Below are 20244 nucleotides of genomic sequence, written 5' to 3' on the forward strand. Positions count from 1 at the left end.
GCAGTTATCCTACTGTTCTTGTTTCTGTCCATCCATCTCATCCCAGCAGAGGGCACAGAACATTGCTTATCTCCCCATCACGTAGAAAAGTACCAGGCTCAGTAGTGATGCCTAATATATGTTAGGTGAGCGAATGAGAAAATAATTAAATTAAAGGGAGATGGTTTCATCCTGCTAGATAAGCTGTTAGAGATTTTTAAACAAATTAGAAGATGCTGTAATAAGAACTGAGCTTTCTATCACTGGAAGTTTTCCAGGAGAAAGATGGTTTCTAAAAAACAAAGTCAAAGATTTATATATCAGATTAGAAGCTGGCTAAAGTGTTCTCAAAAGTTCTTTAAACTAAAACTTTGCATTATACTCTGTTCCAATGTTTTCCTCACAGGAGTATACCCGAACATTTCAGCTGTGCACAGAACATTAGTCAAAATAAATAATAACACCAAGCCTTATTCTATAGTAAACAAGCAACCCTGGGAATAAAGCGGCTTTTTCTCAAGGAATTGATTCCAGAAACATTAAATGTCTGAGAGCAGTTTCATCCTCAACGAGTGAGGCTTTACTCACTGGGTTCGAGAAAATAACAATAAAAACAGGCCGGGCGAGGTGGCTCAAGCCTGTAATCCCAGCACTTTGGGAGGCCGAGACGGGCGGATCACGAGGTCAGGAGATCGAGACCATCCTGGCTAACACAGTGAAACCCCGTCTCTACTAAAAATACAAAAACTTAGCCGGGCGAGGTGGCAGGCGCCTGTAGTCCCAGCTACTCGGGAGGCTGAGGCAGGAGAATGGCGTGAACCCGGGAGGCGGAGCTTGCAGTGAGCTGAGATCCGGCCACTGCACTCCAGCCTGGGTGACAGAGCGAGACTCCGTCTCAAAAAAAAAAAAAAAAAAAAAAAAAAAACAACAATAAAAACAAATATAGTGCATGCCTATAGCAAGAAACTGAAATAAAACGAGACTAGGTCAACTCAAAACTAAACCTGATATTAAACCTAGAAGCGCAACTTATGAGGGGGATTCAGGACTCCTTGCTAATCACGTTATTTTCTGCTAATTTTCCAAATTAACTATGAAAATAATCCTTCAAATGCCACTCACATTGGCTAAATTATTAGGAACATTATAGTTATCATATGTAGCTAGGCTTTATAGCTCGTTACGTTTTCTCCAGTATTGCAACATGTCACTTGAAGCTCAAGGAGATATTTTAAAACTAAATGAAGTGTTACTTGATAGAAACATATTTAATATATTATTTGGCAGGACATTTGTCACAATCTCTCTTGCAAAATACTTAGAAAATGCTAGCTTTCAACAAATATTTAGAAACATAAAATTTGCAGTGCTGAGGATATGGTCTGCTTTTGTTTGAATATAATTATATAAAAAAAACTCTTGAATCAAGTTGTTTTCTGAATCAGAATTGTATGTGTATGCGCATTTCCTCAGTGTATTATGGAATGTGTACCTATAATTTCCATAAAATAGTAAGGTCACAGTCGAGAAACAGTCTTTTCTATCTTTCGACTGTCTGCCATCTGTTACATATAGTCCCACATAAGATGACAGTGACACAAATAATTTCTGTTCAAGGATGACGGCTGTCTAAAACCACCTACCTAAACTTTTCATGTCAAACCTGTTAGCAAAGAGAAGAACGTAAAAGAGAGACCTGAATCTTAGTTACAGCTTTGTGTATATAGAAAAGGACTTTGACAAATAATTCAAATTTTCATAATTTTTATTGGCTGATCTTGAAAATGGAAAAAGTAGACCAGAAGCTTTCCTTCTTTAAAAAAAGGATTTAAATTTTGGGGGTGTTTTTTTTCTGTCTCCCAGACATGATCATAGCTCATTGCACCTGGAACTCCTGGGCTCAACTGATCCTCCTGCCTTGGTCTCCCAAGCGCTGAGGTTACAGGCATGAGCCACCACACTTAGCCTTTAAATTGCTATTTGTTAAAACGTAAAAGTAAGATCAAGCCTTGATTATTTGGAGGCTGGTCGCACAAGGTGAGTCACACGTGTGTTTCATGTTGCCAGGCCTGCTCCCTTCTGCCTTTTTGTGAGTCTGTGCCTTCTCAGCTTCCCTCTACCAGGGGATGGGCAGAAGGAAAGAGAGCAAACAGGTAACACTATTTGCTAAAGCTGTGAAAGAATAGGCCACGTAAATGATGGCTGAAATACCGTCTGGAGATTACTGGTGGGTATCACTTCAGAATGAACATCAATGAATTAGAGCTGAATAAATCAATAGCACCCTGGAGCTGTTCTGACTGATAGTTTTTCTAGACCATCATGTTTTCCTATAGATAGGGTGACCATGCATCCTGATCTGACCAGAAGAGATCCACTATAAGCCTCTGTTGTTTGGTCATAACTGTTAACAGAAATATCCCCTTTTCTTCAGTCTCTACATTGTCCTGGTTTCCATGATAATGTATATGATTACCCTATAGTCACTACAGGGAAAAGAAGAGTAAAATGCCTCATTCTACAGGCTAGTTTCTGTGCAGTCTAACTGCAGTAAACTCCACTTCCCTCACACCCCAGCTCAGGATTATTCCCTGAGTGGAATCAATGAGGGAGGAGCCTATTGCTCAGTACGCAGCAGAATGTGCTGTGAAGAATCTTCCATGTACTTCTCAAAAAACATTCCTTAAGACGCATGCAGCGGCTCAAGTCTTTGCTCAGCTGAGCCACAATGTATATATAAAAAAGTAGATCAGCTTTACTCTGAGACTAAAAGACTTTTTTTTCTTTTTTTGAGACGAAGTCTCACTTTGCTGCCCAGACTAGAGTGAAGTGATGGGATCTTGGCTCACTGCAACCTCCACCTCCCAGGTTCAAGCATTTCTTCTGCCTCAGTTCCCCTAGTAGCTAGGATGGCAGCTGCACGCCACCATGCCCAGCTAATTTTTGTATTTTTAGTAGAGACGGGGTTTCGCCATTTTGGCCAGGCTGGTCTGGAACTCCTGACCTCAGGTGATCCACCAGCCTGGGCCTCCCAAAGTGCTGGGATTACAGGCATGAGCCACCATGTCCGGCTGACTAAAGGATTTTTTATGGTTAAAATTTATTTTAAAAGACCACAAATACTTGCTGGAGGGCTTTCCACTATTCCTTAGGAAGAGTTCAAAAATACTTGAATACCGTTCATAGCATAAAGCTGAGGACACCAATTTAAGATGTAGTATTTCAATATGATTCATAAATGTCCTCCCTGTGAATTCAAACTTCTACTTGCCAAGAATCTAACTCTTCAGATTCTGTATGGATCAAACACCTAAGGTTCACTACGGATGGCCAGAGAAAAAGAAACAGAGCACTGAGCCTCCTGTCTTTTCATCTGCCGCGCATATATCCCAAAAGCATAAACTAATTTCCTGTCTACTTTTTTAGACTTTCTTTTATAAGTTACTTTTCATATTTAATCAGGGTAGTTCTTCTCTATTGCTATTATCTTTAGTAATGGTAAGTAAAAAACAATGGCTCTTATATAATGGTGAGATATGGGAGTTTATATTACACATTTAGAAAATTAGAAACAAATACATATTTGATGAATTTTAAGTTTTCGCCAATGTCAGAAATTTTCAAGGAGAACCATATTTATCCATATTTGTAATAATAGAAAATTACCATCTAAGAAAGACAAATGACTAAAAAGCTAAGAAGCCGTCTTTAAAATGGTGGAAAGCTCTCATTTCTTTAAATAATACGCCATTTAAATTTTACTAGTAGCAAAAGCGTATAAATTTGAAGTAAAGGTAACCCACGTCCTTACTCCACCATGGAGAGAAGGCAAATCATGGTCTCAAAAGAACCCTCGGGCAGTTCACCTACCCACACCATCTCCTATGAGCTCCTTCCCATCCTGAATTCACAAAACTCGTGACAAACCTAGAAGGCCCAATACTTTTGTGCCGACTCCAGTACAACAGTACTAGAATCTGGCTTCTTCATCATGTGGAAAAGACACTGAACAGATGACAAATCAAGGTGACTGGATCCATATAATAAACAGACTGTAGAGCATGTGTGATCTCGAATGTGCTGTGGATTGTTTCTTCTAAGACACATTTATGGCTTACACTTAAAAACACATCTATGCCTTACATTTTTAAAAAAATACTCAATATATACTTTTTAACTTAAAAAAAAAAACACAAAAAAACTCTCAGTTTGATTTTTGACTCTCAGAACAGGAAAACAAAATTGAATGGGTTCCCAATGTTTTTGTGATTAAGATTTATTTTTCTTTTCCCTAAAACCCTAGTGGGGTAGAAAAGATAAGAAGGTACCAATATAGTAAAAATAGATTTAAAAAACTAAGACTACTTAAAATGCCAGTGCAGAGTAAAAGCCTATAGCTTTTGACCTCATGGGTAATGGGGACAAGGTTATCAATCTTGCAAACCCAGAGGGAGGAACAATCTCCCTCTTCATAGTCAGAATGTGAAGTCTGGTTTAAGAAGTGGGGTTCATATGCCACACTGATGTGTTCTACTTGTAATTCCAATGAGAACTAAAAGCTAGTATTAAAGCCTTGCTCCTCAGGGTGCGACGCTCAGACCAGCAGCATTGGCATCACAGAGGAGTTTGTTACAAATGCACTCTCAGGTAGAACTCAGGACACACTAAATCCAAATCTGCATTTTAACAAGATCTCCAGGTGATGTGCATGCACTCTGAGGTTTTAGAAGCACTGTTCCAGAGAATTTGGAATGAGCAGGTGGACAGCTAATCCCTTCCTTCTGAGGATGTTTACTTGACTTCTTTCATGCAAATAAATCCACCACTGTTTCCAGCAATTTAACTTCTACTACACTTGGATAAAAAACAAAACTGGACTTTCAATTCCTGTTCTGCTACTTACTAGCAAGTTATTGAATTACTCTGAGTACCAGTTGCTTTACCCAAAAAAAGAGAGAGAGAGAGACAGACTAAGAAAACTATTTTATGGGTCTATTATGAGAACTAGATGAGAGTAATGTTAAGAATGGCCAGGAATGTCTCCAGCACAGGCTGAAAATGGCTTCTGACTTGGTAATGGTAGGATCTGCAAACATTGCCTTAACACTGAAAAAGTAAAATGAGTATCCCTAAAATTAGCCTATTATACATTTCATACTATTCTAACAAAAATCCCAACAGATTTTTTTTTTTTTTTTTTTTTTGGAGACAGTGTCACTGTCATCAGCCTGTAGCGCAGTGGGGCAATCTTAGCTCACTGCAACATCCGCCTCCCGGCTTCAAGTGATTCTCCTACTTCAGTCTCCCGAGTAGCTGGGATTACAGGTGCCACCATGCCCAGCTAATTTTTGTATTTTTAGTAGAGACAGGGTTTCACCATGTTGGCCAGAATGGTCTCAGTCTCTTGACCTTGTGAACTGCCCACCTTGGCCTCCCAAAGTGCTGAGATTACAGGTGTGAGCCACCGTGCCCAGCCCCAACAGATATTTTTAATTGGATAAAATAATCTTAAAGAACATTTTTAAAAAGAAATCTTAACCAAGTCAAGAAATGAAGGCATATATATACACATATATTTATATTTATACATATATTTATATTCATTTTTACACATAATATATTTATATTTATACATATAAAATCCTGTAGAAAATTATATTACCGGCCGGGCACAGTGGCTCACACCTGTAATCCCAGCACTTTGGGAGGCCGAGGCAGGTGGATCATGGGGTCAGGAGTTCGAGATTAGCCTGGCCAATATAGTGAAACCCCATCTCTACTAAAAAATACAAAAATTAGCCAGGCATGGTGGTATGCACCTGTAGTCCCAGCTATTCCAGGAGGCCGAGGCAGGAGAATCGCTTGAACCCGGGAGGCGGAGGTTGCAGTGAGCTGAGATTGCGCCACTGGACTCCAGCCTGGTGACAGAGTAAGACTCCGTCTCAAAAAAAATAAATAAATAAAAGAATATTATATTACAAAGAATATAGAAAAGTTTAACTATTGTATAGAAACAGATAACATAAATGAAATTAACACTTAAAATATAGGGCAAACCTAAATGATAAATATGAAATAGTTAATGAATATGAAATAAAATGATATATGTGAAAAACATACATAAAATGATGCTCATGCTCACTGGTAGTGGGGTAGGTACAAAATAAAGTAACAATGAGATAATACTTTAAATGTTTCAGATTGGCAAAAATTTAGAAGTGCGATGTTACCAACAAGATAGCAACAAATATTTTTGTACATATAATGGGGTAATTACTGCTTTTATTTTTAGGGAACAGATTCCCAGAACAAGATTGCTGGATCAAAGGAATTGCAGTAGTGGTAGCAATAGTAGCAGTATTAATCATAACCATAACAATTACTATGATTAGTACCATAATGATAGTAGCAGTCCACCTCCTGGTAATCTGCTAGAACATCATCATTATTGTAGTAGTTATAGTAATAACTGCAATACTGCTATTGCATAGATAGCACTTATTATGTGCCACTGTTCTCAGTGCTTTATATATGTTAACTCTAATCCTCCTCACAACAACTCTAAAAAATAGGTAACTATGATTCCTATTTTACAGGCTAGGAAACAGACAGTAAATGTGCCTGGCAAACATAGTGAGAAGCAGTAGCTATTTTGTATGTTAGTTAGATAGGTTGGCTACTTTTGTTTTTGTTATCATCACATATATTTTTACATAGCAATTCCACTCCTATGACTCTAACTCAAATGAGAAACTAATTTAACAACAAAAAAATCAAGGATTTACATGTATAGTAGTGTGTATCTGTCATGGACAGGTATGAGTAAATCTATCTTTGTATGAAACAAAATACAGAAAAATGTACACAAGATGCTTAACCTGGACTATTTTGTTGAAGCGTAGGTGATACCAGGAGAAGAGGAGGGCTGGAGAAAGAGGGAAGCAATCCAAATAAGTCAATAAATCGGAACACACTCACACACACACTGCACACAAAGATAGAAAGTTAGAAGGTACAGGGTAATAACAAAGAAATAATGTTTACATTCTCTGGGGACACAAAGAGCCCTGGAAGAGTTTCAGGAATAGGTGCTTCTTTGCAAAGTTCATTTCCAAGAGGAGTGATACTTTTCTTGAATGATTTGGTTCTTTTTTTCCCCACACAATATAAAGTATTAAGAAATTTTTCAAAGCTTGATTTTTTATCGAACAATAACAACAACAACAATCTTAGTAATTCTAAGGTTCAAAACTCAGTAAGGGTCAAGTTAAAGACACTGTCTAGGGGCAAGAAAGCTGAGTTCTGTTCCTGGCACTGCCACCATTGGACAATTTGATCTTTGGCAAGTCACTTAATCTGCACTTAATTTCCTCACTTACAAAGGAAGGAAGTTCAACCAGGCCATCTTTAAAGCTCCTTTTAGAAGTGGAATGTGATGATTCTATAATTAAAAAGCACAATGTAGAAAAGTGAAAAACTAGTAAATAGGAGTGATAAGTATCAAACATTTTAAAGAAATGGAGTTTAAAATCTTAAGAACTTGTAATGATCCAGGTAATTTAATGATTCACTTAAAAATTGAACTTTTAAGAAGTATAAACTACAATAAGATCAACTTGTGATTTTACATTTCCAAATGGTGAATTTAACTACCCAATGCTTTAATTTTGAGAAATTAATGCTTTAATGTTGAGAAAAGGAATGCTATTTTAGATATTTTCAGATTACTCACTTAAGTAAGACTTAATTTGTCCTTTAAAATGGGGCCATCTATAAGGTGCAGCTCAACCAAAATGTCATCTTCTAGAGACTACATGTAATAGCCCTATGACAAAAAGGCTGGGCAATGCCAGCCAGTCAGCATGCCAGCCAGTCAGCCACATAATATTGCACAATAAAATTTGTAACAGAAAATTTTGAATAAAATTGTTAATAGAACACAAAAAATGGAAATAACAATTTGCTTAAGAATGGCAGCCTCCTGAAGCAACATTCACAGTTTAAATTGTTGTATTTTCCTAAGTTTTATAAGTAATAATATGATTATTAATCATACTCTATGAAAATTTAAAGCATAAAAAGTCATTAACTCATAGGGCATAAAGATTTCCATGAGCTTGTTACATTTTATGTATTTTTATTTCCTTAAATGGTTATGGGATTTTCCAAAAGCATACACACAATTCCTTAAACTTTGCCAACTTAGAATTAGTTACATAAAAATCACCCTTCAGACCGTATGGAATCCCCTAGACAAATCTACTCAGCCTTTTTATGATAGGTTATCTGGGTGTGAATTCCTTGCCCACCCCCCCCCCCAAAAAAAATATTAAGACTTGGCCCAACTAGATTTTACAGGCGACAGAGATGTAAAGAAACAATTTCTGGCTTGCACAGTTATCTAAAATTCCCGCAAACAAGCGGCTCCGTAAGTAGTATGTCATAATTTTCTTATCTACGAGTACAAGCACGTGCATTTATTTATATCCCTAGATTAACTTCAAGTCTAATTTTACTGCCAGTAGTGTCCAGGGGTGGATTTCTTTGTTCTAATTACAAATGGAACTTGAGCTAGATCAAAGGCATTTTAAGAAGGTCAAATTTTACTTCTCTGAAAAATAGAGGGTGTTATCCCATGTAATTAATTAATGCTTAGCCATGCCCTTTGGCGCATTATCCGGTGGCTGCAGAAAACCAGAGCCAGCCGTCCCCACCTGTTGGTGTAGTGAAACTTACTTACCCAAAAGAGCAGATTGAGGGCGTAGAGCAGGCAGCGCAGACACTTCACCGAATCTTCTCTGGCCATTGTGAGCCCCGTAAGGGAGAAGCCCCATCCTTTCACCACATCCTACTCCCAAGGGCAGAACGACAGCGATCTGCAGGGGGCGGGGGAGAGAGAACAGGGGACATCTCACCATCACGCTCCCCACTGCCTGCCCGTCCCTCCTCCGCCAGCCCTCAGCAGTGTCCAGAGGGTCCCGAAGCCCAGTGCATTCGAGACATCGCCTCATCAAAACTCATTTGTTAAAGTCATAATAGTAACTAAACTCCCAAAAGTTCCAAACCGGCTTCAGATAACACCTGCTGGGAAAAGAAAAGAGCAACTATCCGGATGAATGAAGTCGCACAGTAAACTCGCGTTCTCAGGGAACACGCGACGGGGCCCTGTGTATTCTGATGAGACGCTCTTGAAAATCTCCCTCACCACGCCCCTCCTCGGGAACCGCGCTGCTCGGAACTGTCCTGAAGGTTAGAAAACACACTGCCCCCTACCCCGGACACGTCACAGGCGCCACCGGCAAGCCCGAGAGCATGAGCACCCTTCCAGTTAGGACAGTTCCTGGGCACTCCAACTCAGCACCCCTCTACCCTGCCCCGCAGCTCGGGTGTGAATGCAAGGGACTGGGGGGTGGGGGGAGGGTTCGGGGGGCGCAGCGCGGAGCTGGGATTCCGCCCGGCGACTAGGGTTTCTCTGGGAGAACGTGAGAAATGATGTTTTCGGCCCCAGAGTGATGGATTAGCCTGGGACAGGGGGCGGGGGGCGGGGAGGGGGCGGGGGGCGGGGAGGGGGCGCGGGGGAATTAGGGCCCGTGCAGCTGTGCAGACGCCGGGTTAGTCATTCAAACCCCCTTCCCCCGCCCCGGCCGCTCCGGCGACCCCTTGCTCAAAGTCGCCCGCCGAGCACAAAGCGAGCGCGGCCACCGACCCAGCCATCGCGTCCGCGCGCCCCCGGCAGGGCGCGAGGGGAAGCGCCGGCGGCAGGGAGCCCCAGAGCCAGCCTTTAAGTAGTTTAGCACACAGCGCGGAGGGCAGCCGCCGGCGGGCTGGCGGGACAGCGGGCAGGAAAGGCGACAGACGCGCGGCCACTTACCGTAGGCGCTGGGCCCCGTGCCCCACGCCCGCCGGGGTATAGTCGGGGGCGCACGGCGGGGGCTCATCGGAGCAGGGACCTTCTTCGCGGAGAACTGGAGGGCTTCATTGGCTTCAGCTGGAGACGCTTCTTTCTCTTCCTCTCCCCCCCGCCGCCGCCGTCGCCGCCTCCTGGGAAAAAGAAAAAAAAAAAAAAAAGTCCTGGGCAGCAGTTGCTGGAAAGTCTCTGCTAAGCCACCTCCCAGCGCCGCTGTCCCTCCCAAGTCCTCTCCGAGTCCGGACGAGGCAGCGGCGGCAGTCAGGGCCAGCTGCACAAACTCTCAGCGCATGCTCGAGCCGCTGTTTGCCGGGGTTGGGTCCTAGTGGGTGTTTCTTGTCCCTCTCACCCAGCGAGAGTCCCCAAAGGGACGCTTCACCTCTGCAGGATAGGGTCCAGAAGATAATGCCTAGGAACTTGGGGGAAGTCCGTGCAGTAAATCCCTTTAAAATGGTGGTGTCGAAGGAATGGAGGCTGGGTTGTAAGCACAGAAAAACAGGCTTTTATTATATGAAAATATTTGTGTTTGAGAAGGGGGGTGAAGGGGTGGCCCAACCCTATTCCTGCAATGAGAAACCAGTTTTCACAACCTTTATGGAGCCACCTCCTGTGATTTGTTATTAACATGGTGCCCTGTGATCCTTCTTATTGCTCTGTTGCCCTCCCTGATTAAAAAAAAAAAAAAAAAAAAAAAAAGTTCTTTCCCACTTTCACACTGCACTAATAGCATTTACGGAAACATCAGAGTAATCATGTCCAGTCTGAAATGCAGAAGAGGAGGAAAGAACATTTTTAACTCTTAGAAGTAACTCAAGCTTTCCAAAATTTCTCACGATAAGATTGTATTGAATTTTAACTGGGTGATTTATTTTGAAATGTGTACATAGTAGTGGATCTTTGGAAAATCTAATTTTTTTAAACTAGAAATTCACGAAGTATTGCACAACAAGAGACCATCCTTCCAAAAGAATCTTCCCTTTTAGAAGTTAGAAGTTTCACACTAAATGAAATGCCACTGGATCATATCCTCCACATAAAATGTGGATGTGTTATGCCTCACAATACTGCTCATTTCTAGGATTACTTTTGTGGACACTGCGTGGCAAATAAAACTTCACCAACAAATATGAATTACCTGGAATACGAGCAACAGCTTTGAGAAAACCTAATAACTAGAGTCCTTAAATTTCCTTGCAGAAAAAAAAAAAAAAAAGAAAAGAAAATTGGAATCCTATGTCCATGACTACCTGTCTAGAGTCAGTTGCTGCATGACTGGAGTGACGATAAGACACGCAGTCTCATATGGAAAGAAGCAAAGTCAAGACCAAAAGACAACATGGTTGTCCTGGGTTAGGCTAGGAAAATTATTGGTAAGCAAGTCACTAAGTAGTACATAAAACAGCAGCCCAAAAGAGTATAAAGAAGTATAGCCATGCACACACACACACAAAAAAAACACCAAGAAAAGTGTCCAATTATCCACCAGATGACTCCAACTCTGATAATGAAGCAGCTTCTAGAATCTTGGGGAAGAGTAAAGAAACCCACTTTTATCCTGTGCCAGCTTCTTCTCAAATTAGGGTGCATGCCTATTTTAAGGAATGGCCTGCTGAAACAACCAGCCATCCAAATGCTGTTGGTGCCACACATTCCCCAGAGATGTATAAACATCCCCGCATTGAGAGGAGTCCATGACTGCTATTAAAACTAAGAAAAAGAGTGCCAACAATTCCCATGTGTCAAAGCCTCTTCTACTTCTAGAAAGTAGTTAAGTGCCCTTTCCTTAATTCATAAACCTTTAAGGGTCAATTGCCTTAAAGCAATAAAATACTAGAGGAAGTTACCTTAGAAGTATGTATGTCCTCTTCTTCCTAGCAAACAAGGAATATAGATCCAAGAGAAATTAAAGTAGTTGCTCAATGTCACATCTATAGTCCAACCCAGATTCCAAAGTAAAATCCAGAATAATGGCTCTCTAACTAGCACACTAGTTTAGTGGTTCTCAAAATTGTTGTACACGAGAATCACTTGGAGAGCTTTGAAACAACCCTAATTCTCTGGCATACCCGATACCACTTAAATCAGAATCTCTGCAGATGAGGCCTAGACATACAGGTTTTTCAAAGCTCCCAAGGTAATTCTAGTCTGCGGCAAAGTTTGAAAACCACTGCAACTAGGACTTTACAGCTGTCTAAAAACTAGCAAAAGGGTCTCTTTAGATTTTGTTGGATCAAATCCCTCTCCTGTGAGTCGATAAATTGGGTTTATTATCCCCATTTTACAAGTTAAGAAGAAAGCAGAGCTGTAGTTACTGCTCTAATATTCCTGATAAATGGTCATCAGAGACAGTGAATCAACATTTCAGTAGAGGAGACCTCACCACATTTGAGACATTGCAGTAATGGGCAGTTTTGATTGCTTAAACTTGACCATACCACCTTTTAACTTCTACCCTTCAACCTTAGTTCCACCCTTGGAGTCCATAGCATGAGCAAGCCTTCTTCCCATGTGACAGCCCTTCAACTACTTGAAGGCAGCTGTTCTCTCCCTCTCCAATTCTTCTCTTCCCCGGAATTATGGAAGCACGGTAAGACCTGGCATCGCAGCTGTCATTCTGAGGGTTCTATACTTTTCTCTGGGAGATCTGGTTTTTTTGTGTGTGAACAAAAGGAGGATAGAAGTATCATAATATGGACATAAAAATTTGAATGTGTAATAACATATTAGGAAAATTGTGTGGTCTATTTAGTGCCCATTAGTCAGGAACCCAATTCTGTGGCCAGGTGTGCTCCATTAAGTATTGTTTCAGTGGTGTTACCTACTGTGCCTCATGCTGAAGATACTAAGACAAGTTCTTACCCTCCAAGAAAAGGCAAAACTGTCCTTTCCTATTATATAATAATAATAACAATAATAATAACATCAAAAATAATAAAATAAGCATTTACAAGGAATCACATATATGTCAGTCCCAGTGTCAGGAGTAAAACTCAGTTATTCATTAAGAGAATACAAGTTCCTCACTCCATAAGGCACCCTGTTTGTCCATATCTTATTCTGTTCATTCTGCTCAAGTTGTGGAGAGAAAAAGGATAACACAGGAGTCTGGATGTATCAGTTGCTATTGTTTCTTAGTACAAGACCCTCACAAGTACTCCTAAGCCAGTTCTTTACAATTAATATGGGATAGACACCTAATGTGTTTTGAACAAATTATATAGGTCTGACATAATAGATGCTTCTCACAATTGATCTTATTAATCCCTCATAACCATATGTTGAGATACTTGAAATCAATTCAGATAGCTGATTTTTACCAGACCCACACAGGTAGTAAACAAAGAAGCTGAGATTCTAAGATCTGTCTGATTCTTTCCACTGTTAATCTGCATTACAATAACATTTCAAATCTGGTTGGACAAGACTTAAGAGGAAAATTTTCGAGCTTTGTAAAATTAGTTTTCAAGACTATGAGGCTGAATTTCAAATATATGTACTTAAACTGTGACTGATAAACCTACTTTCACCTCACTTCTAAAAGAGTATACAGACCTAATGAGACCTGAGAAAATCGTTTCATTACTGAATTAAGTAGACTGCTCTCTACTGTGAGGTTAGGGTTGCCAGATAAACTACAAGACACCTCATTAGATTTAAATTTCAGAAAAACAACAATTTTTTTTTTTGTATAGGCATGTCCCAAATGTTGCCTGGGACAAATATTACATTGGACATACATATACTAAAAAATTATTCAATGTCTACCTGAAATTCAAATTTAATTGCAAATCCTACATTTTTATTAGTTGAATCTGGCCTCCCTATGCAAACTAGCAAATGCACTCAAAGAGCCACAAAAACAAATACGTTTCACATAAGAATGAGTCCAGAAATAGTGATTCATCTGCCCAGTAATGATATCAAGGAATCAGTTATTTTTCCTCCTTACTCTCCTGACACACACAGTGAGTCATCATACTGTCCTTAACTACCTCCTCTCATGGTCACAAGATGGCTGTGCAAATTCAGGCATCATTTTCAGTTACCATTACTTCCAAAGGAAGAAGAAAGTATTTCCTCCTATGAGTTTCTCTTAGGATCAACCAAACCTCTCCCAGGAGTTCTGCAGCAGATTATCCCTTTGATTGATTGGCTGGAAGCTGGTCACGTCCTCATATATCTACCAATTACTGACAAGAACTATGGTTCTACCATAACTGGTTTGATTTGTTTTGTTTGAGAAAGAGTCTTGCTCTGTCACCCAGACTTGAATGCAGTGGCTCGATCTCAGCTCACTCAACCTCCACGTCCTGAGTTCAAGTGATTCTCATGCCTTAGCCTCCTGAGAAGCTGGAACTACAGGTATGCACCACCATGTCCTGCTAATTTTGTCTTTGTAGAGACGGGATTTCACCATGTTGCCCAGGCTGGTCTCAAACTCCTGACCTAAGGTGATCCACCCACCTTGGCCTTCCAAAGTGCTGGGATTACAGGTGTGAGCCACTATGCCTGGCCAGGTTTTAAACCAATCATGATGTATTACCTGTGCCTGGGACAGCCCTTCTCTAAAGCACACGGCCAAACAGAGGAGGGTAGATAACTGAACACAGTCAGATTTTTATCTGAACTGAGGGATAGAGGAAGGCATAGTACCATCCTCTCTCTTATTCACTGCTAGGACATCCCAGCTCTCAGCCAACCATTTTGGGGCACTACTTAGCAAAGTTTCTTAGTTATTGAAAGAACCACTGAAGCAGGAACCTCAAGGCAATAACAAAGGACCCTGAGAAAACTCAGATCACATCATTTCTATCCCATGCCATAAGCTTACTTTCAACATCGTGATTTGCGTTTACACACCAGGTAATTCATTAAAGAAGCGCCCAAATCAGTACCCTCCTATGAAACTCTATAACACTTTTCTCTTAAACATTATCGAAACCTAACCTTCATGCAAAGTTTAGAAATTTGGACTCACTTTACCCACAGATTTAATAAATATTTATTGAATTGTTACTACAAACTCAGAACTGTGCTAGGAGATACCAAGAGTTCTACCATAATCTTGACTCTCAAAAATTTATAACTTCATTAGCATGCTTCTTCTTCAGAAAGAAAAATTTATAGACTATAAGAGATCTTTTGGCCACACTTGGTAGCTCATGTCTGAAGCTCTTTGGGAGGCTGGGCCAGGAGTTGGAGACCAGCCTGGGAAACACAGCAAGTCCCCTGTTTCTACAAAACATAAAAACTATTATCCAGATGCTGTGTGCTCACCTGTAGTCCCAGCTACTGAAGAGTCTGATATGGGAGGATCTCTTCAGCCCAGCAAGTTGAGGCTTCAGTGAGCCGTGATTGCACCGCTGCACTCCAGCCTTAGCAACAGAACAAGACTCTCTCTCTCTCTCAAACAGTAACAACAAAAACAATAACAAAGAACTCTTTCTCTTAATTTTCAGTTATTAGAAACAAAATGTAAAGAAAAGGCAGGAATACACGTCTATTTACAAACAGCTGCCAATTCCTGCTTTTCTCAGAAAGATCCCTCAGGAATTATACTGTTATTCCACTACATCATCTTTTTGTCATGACCACAATACAACTAGGGAAAGATAATCAAATAGTTACCAAGAATATTAGATATTTGTCTTCGCCTGCTGCTCTTTTCATTTTCTTGGTGTGTTTTAAAACTTCCAGCTTACTCCAGTGCTGTACTAAATAAAACATTTATTTATGACACTAGATAAAATCTTCTGTTTTTAAAATTATTTCCAGCTGGCTAATCCGAACTCACAAGTGTCCTCATCCTACCATGTGTAAAACAACCATTTTATTCTAATTTGTGTGCATGTGTACTAGCAATAACCATGTATGGAAAACTGGAGATGTTGTAAATTCTCATTTCAAATTTCATGGTTTGAACGTAGAAATGATTGACTGATGAAAAAGAAAAAAAAGTTAGTGTCCTTGGTTTCTTCTAGAAGAATGCATTTCTTCTCAATGCATTTGTTTTCACCGCAAAGAATTATTATTTCTAGCAATTGCCATTATGTTCTATTATCTTTGTATGGTCAGTTTTCTTTTGTAGAAAGCAGTGTTAACTGATTGATTATTACTCACAGCGATAAAGGAAGATATATCATGTCAGCAACATAAGACACCCATAAATAACTCATAGCTAGTTTTATTGACTATATGCATTTCTATTATTTTAATCTATTTCTTGGCTTTATCAGCAATATTATTCCCTATAACTGACTAGAGAAAATGCTTGAGATATAGTATGTTTGATTTAAGAAACATACATATTTTTCCAAAATGACTGCTAGAAATTAAATTATACATTTTGTTGTGAGTTTTATATTGGTGGTGTTTTATGAGTCACTGGTTCAGAGAGAAGAATCTTTCCAATTCTGCCGAAATGGAGATGAGCTGGTTCTCACTTTGGCTTAAAAAATGGCAGTAGCCAGCTTGGGCTGCAAGGCTGACCATATGTTGACTGAATTAACTAGGTCTCAACAGCTCTTCCTCAGGTGAGACATAAAAACTGAGAATATAGCTACCAACATCATGTTACTCAAGTCAGCTCTCTTTCTTGATCTTTTCTTCCTTTTATTGTCACCAGCTTGCGCATGTGCAAATGACATCATAAATCATTTCCCCTTTTTCCTTTTTTCCACAACTTTCCTTCTATTCAGACCAGTGTTCCCAACTATCCCATGAATTTATCACATTTGTTAGACATCCAGGTTTTTACAAACGTGCCTTATTCAGTTATGGGAACAGGCATGGATGGCCAGAACCTAAAAACTAGACCAATCAATTAGGGTGTGACTGGAATTTGAGTGAAGACCCATCAAAAGGCAATGTAAATTCAGGCAGTCAAGCAGAACCAAGTATGAAGGGAATGTGTTGGCAAGCACTAGGTGGAAATTATGGCAGGAAGACAGATGGCAATGTCACAGAATCCCAGCAAATGGTAACAGAACCCAGTGGCACAGGAATCAGGCAGCAAAAACATGCAAAGTGTCACGCAAGACTCCAGTCCATGTCAAGATGAATTAGCCAGTCTCTGCCAGCACTCAGTTGGTGAAGTTGATCCAGGGAGATGAACTTAGGTTCCTAGAAAAGCAAGATTCAAAAGCAAAAAAAAAAAAAAACACTGTCCCAGATAAACTTCTCTAGACCCTACTTTTAAGAGTGGTAATGTTAAGTTTTTAAAAGTTAGAGGTTTCCAGATTAAGGAAGATCTTAAAGGCTGGCCTGAGGAGTTTGCAGTTTACTCAGAGACAATAACAATCCTGAAACATGTTGGTATGAGCAGAAGAATGACATAAACAAACGACAGAAGGAGTTCAAAGTCAGACCTGGATTTAAATGCTGGCTTTACCAAATGTTGGTAATGGTAACAAGCCTCAATTTCCTTATCTGTATACCTACCACCTAAAGTGGTCATGAGTAATATGTAATTATAAGCCTAAATTTAGCTGGGGTCACACTGTCCTTTAAGGTTTAAATAGAATAGGCCAGCCTCTTTCCCACAAGCAGTGGGTGAAAATGTTTTCCCCTTGCAATCCCTCTGGGGATTCTAGAGATGGGGAAAGAAGGAGGAAACACTTTTTCTCCAGTTCTGAATCCATTTATGGATCATCTTTCCAACTCATATATGCTGTTCTTTTCTCTAAAGGGTGAACAGCCTTCAAGAAAAGATTTCTTCCCTCTCACAACATAGGACAAGCCTATGTTCATAGCTGCCTTTGAGCGAAGTCACAAAGAATCTGAAAGTATTTCTGTAGCAGCACCTTATACAACTCAAAACCAAATATCAGAAATTCTCTAGTCCTACTTATTTCTTCCTCATGGTCTTTCCCTGCAGTTCCCATGTTGATTGGCTGCCTCTTCTCTGATCTCACTCACTTTTTACACCCCAATTCTAAATTCCTGGTAATTTCTCAGGCAGACAACATAGCTCTCTTTTTTGTTTTACTGTCTTCTTTCAGTCTAGGCCTCAGAGAGCTCATCTTTCACATAATTCTCTCCCTGCAAGAAATTCTGGTGCTTTTTACTTAAAACAACAACAACAACAACAAAAGAAGGAAAGAAAGAAAGAAAGAAGGAAAGAAAGAGAGAGAAAGAAAGAAAGAAAGAAAGAAAGAAAGAAAGAAAGAAAGAGAGAGAGAGAGGGAGGGAGGGAGGGAGGGAGGGAGGGAGGGAGGGAGGGAGGGAGGGAGTCACTGTTATAGTGCTTACTATATGCCAGAAAGTATTCTAAGATATATATATTTGTATAAAAAATGTCATCCTTAAAAACGCCTATATTATACATGAGAAAAACAAAACAGATCATGCAGTTAGTAAAGGTGAAGCCAAAATTCAGTGTGGGGTGTTGTGGCTCCAGAGTCTTGTGATAGCTGATAGCACCAAACAAAGTGCCTAGAAGTAAATGGTTGTACGATTATTAGGAAGATTATTCTGATAACCATATGTACGATAAACTGGAGACAGGGATACCAGTAGTGAGACAATTATTTGGCAGTATTTAGCAAAGAAGATTCTGTGGATCACTAAACTTTCAAGCATTCTATAGGCAAATGCATTTAGGAAATGCTGACTAGTATGTTGGCCTCCTAGAACCTTTGCAAACTCTAGCACAGTAGAGATTCTGAGAACTCCTATAAGAAAGGAATTTCCTTCACTTTGTATAACCCAGCACTTCCAAAATACATTTGATCAAGTAATCTCTGTGTATTTCTGTGTGTTTTTGTGCCTGTGTGTGAGAGACAGAGAGAAAAAAAGACAGAGAGAGGAGTTCTTATTAATAGTGAATAAACCTAATACTTAATTGCACATATTTTGAGAAATATCAATTTCTACAAAGAAATACAGAGCTATTTCAAAGGACTTAGCAGCTAAATAGATGTCAGGCACAAAGATACAGAAATACAGGGGAAATATAAGTGATATATAGTTTGAATGTATGTTTCTGTCAAGTCTCATGTTGAACTGTAATCCCCAGTGTTGGACGTGGGGTCTGGTGGGAGGTGTTTGGATCATGGGGACGAATCCCTCAAGAATGACTTGGGCCATTCCCTTGGTGATAAGGGAGCTCTTGCTCTGAGTTCACACAAGATTTGGTCATTTTAAAGTATGTAGTACTGCCCCATGCCCTTGCTCCTGCTTTCACCATGTGAGATGCCTACTACTTCTTCAGCTTCTGTCATGATTGTAAGCTTCCTGAGGCCTCTCCAGAAGGAGATGCTGGTATTTTGCTTCCGGTATAGCCTACAGAACTGAGAGTAAATTAAACCTCTTTTCTTATAAATTACGCAGTTGCAGATATTTATAGCAAGGCAAGAACGGCCTAATACAAAAAGGAACTTAAATTTGACCACAAGCATTAAAGTACCTCCTCATGTCTATCGTGCCTTACCCCAAGGTCCAGTTCATTCACTTGGAGGATCCAATGATCACTATCAAAGCCTGTATAATATACATCTATTTTAAGCCACTGTCCTCACTTCCACAATCCATTACAAACTTGAAGAAAACAGATACTCCCCAACACTGAAGCACTTTTGCAACCAGTTCTCCATGCTTGAATATTTTTCAAATCCTTGTTTCCCTGCCTCTATCATTGTTATTTGTTTCTTTTTCATCTTCATTTGATCTTTGGATTTGACACTAGGCCACTTTCTTAACAACAAGCTTTATTCCTGTCTTTAGTCACAGTGTTTGTTGACTCCCCCAAGCCATCATAAGTGACCATCTTTCCCAGTCTGGGCCAGCCCCAGAACTGAACCCTCCAAACCCAGCAATTCCCAGCACTAGTCCTCAGTGGTGTCCTTCCAGGCTTACCCTAGGAGCTCATGTGACACAGACATAGAGCAAAACTGCATACCAAGGAAATTATACTATATTTTCAAGAGTATAATAGGTTATAGAAAGAGATTTAACTGAGAGAGAAATAGACATAGCAAACATTACATCCACTTTGGCAAGGCTAAAGATCTCATAAGAAGCTCATAAGAAGCCTTGTCTTCACTAGACTTAAAAGTAGTTTCACGAATGTCAGAAGCTGTAAAGACAAGATAAGGGAGGGCAGGAGAATTTCTGAGACTGTGCTTAAATTGCTGCATTTCCCCAACATATTCCCTCTTTAAAAAGCAAACTCCTTTGGTACGTATCCAGTGGCTTGGATACCTAACCCAAACTAGAAGTAATTAAAAAACAAAACAAAGCACATTTTTTCTTTCTTCTCAAGACCATAATCTCTTATGTCATGCCAATGACATCTTACCACCTTTCTCTTCCTCTTTGACTCATCCAGTCCCTGAGTGTGGTGCAGTGTGAATACTGGA

The 20244-nt window shown here is 40.0% G+C and overlaps 1 protein-coding gene across 7 annotated transcripts in view; it reads right to left on the minus strand.

Annotated features, from left to right (window-relative positions):
• TSPAN12 (tetraspanin 12) overlaps positions 1 to 10403 on the minus strand; it is a 107760-nt gene extending 97357 nt beyond the window's left edge. For 3 of the 7 annotated variants that reach the window (XR_013415502.1, XM_077997208.1, XM_028846204.2), the window contains exons 1-2: positions 9851 to 10171; positions 8720 to 8855 (exon numbers count right to left, since the gene is read on the minus strand). Coding sequence is in view for 6 of the 7 variants with exons in the window: in XM_077997208.1 (XP_077853334.1) it covers positions 8720 to 8785 (66 nt within the window). In the remaining variant the exon portion in view is untranslated. Of the gene's footprint in view, positions 1 to 8719; positions 8856 to 9060; positions 9666 to 9850; positions 10181 to 10235 lie in introns of those variants that run through there. The other 4 variants (XM_015134784.3, XM_015134785.3, XM_077997206.1 and 1 more) reach the window with 4 other exon arrangements.
• Positions 10404 to 20244: the final 9841 nt, after the last annotated feature.

This window comes from Macaca mulatta, chromosome 3 (genome assembly GCF_049350105.2).
Source record: "Macaca mulatta isolate MMU2019108-1 chromosome 3, T2T-MMU8v2.0, whole genome shotgun sequence".
NCBI lineage: Eukaryota > Metazoa > Chordata > Mammalia > Primates > Cercopithecidae > Macaca > Macaca mulatta.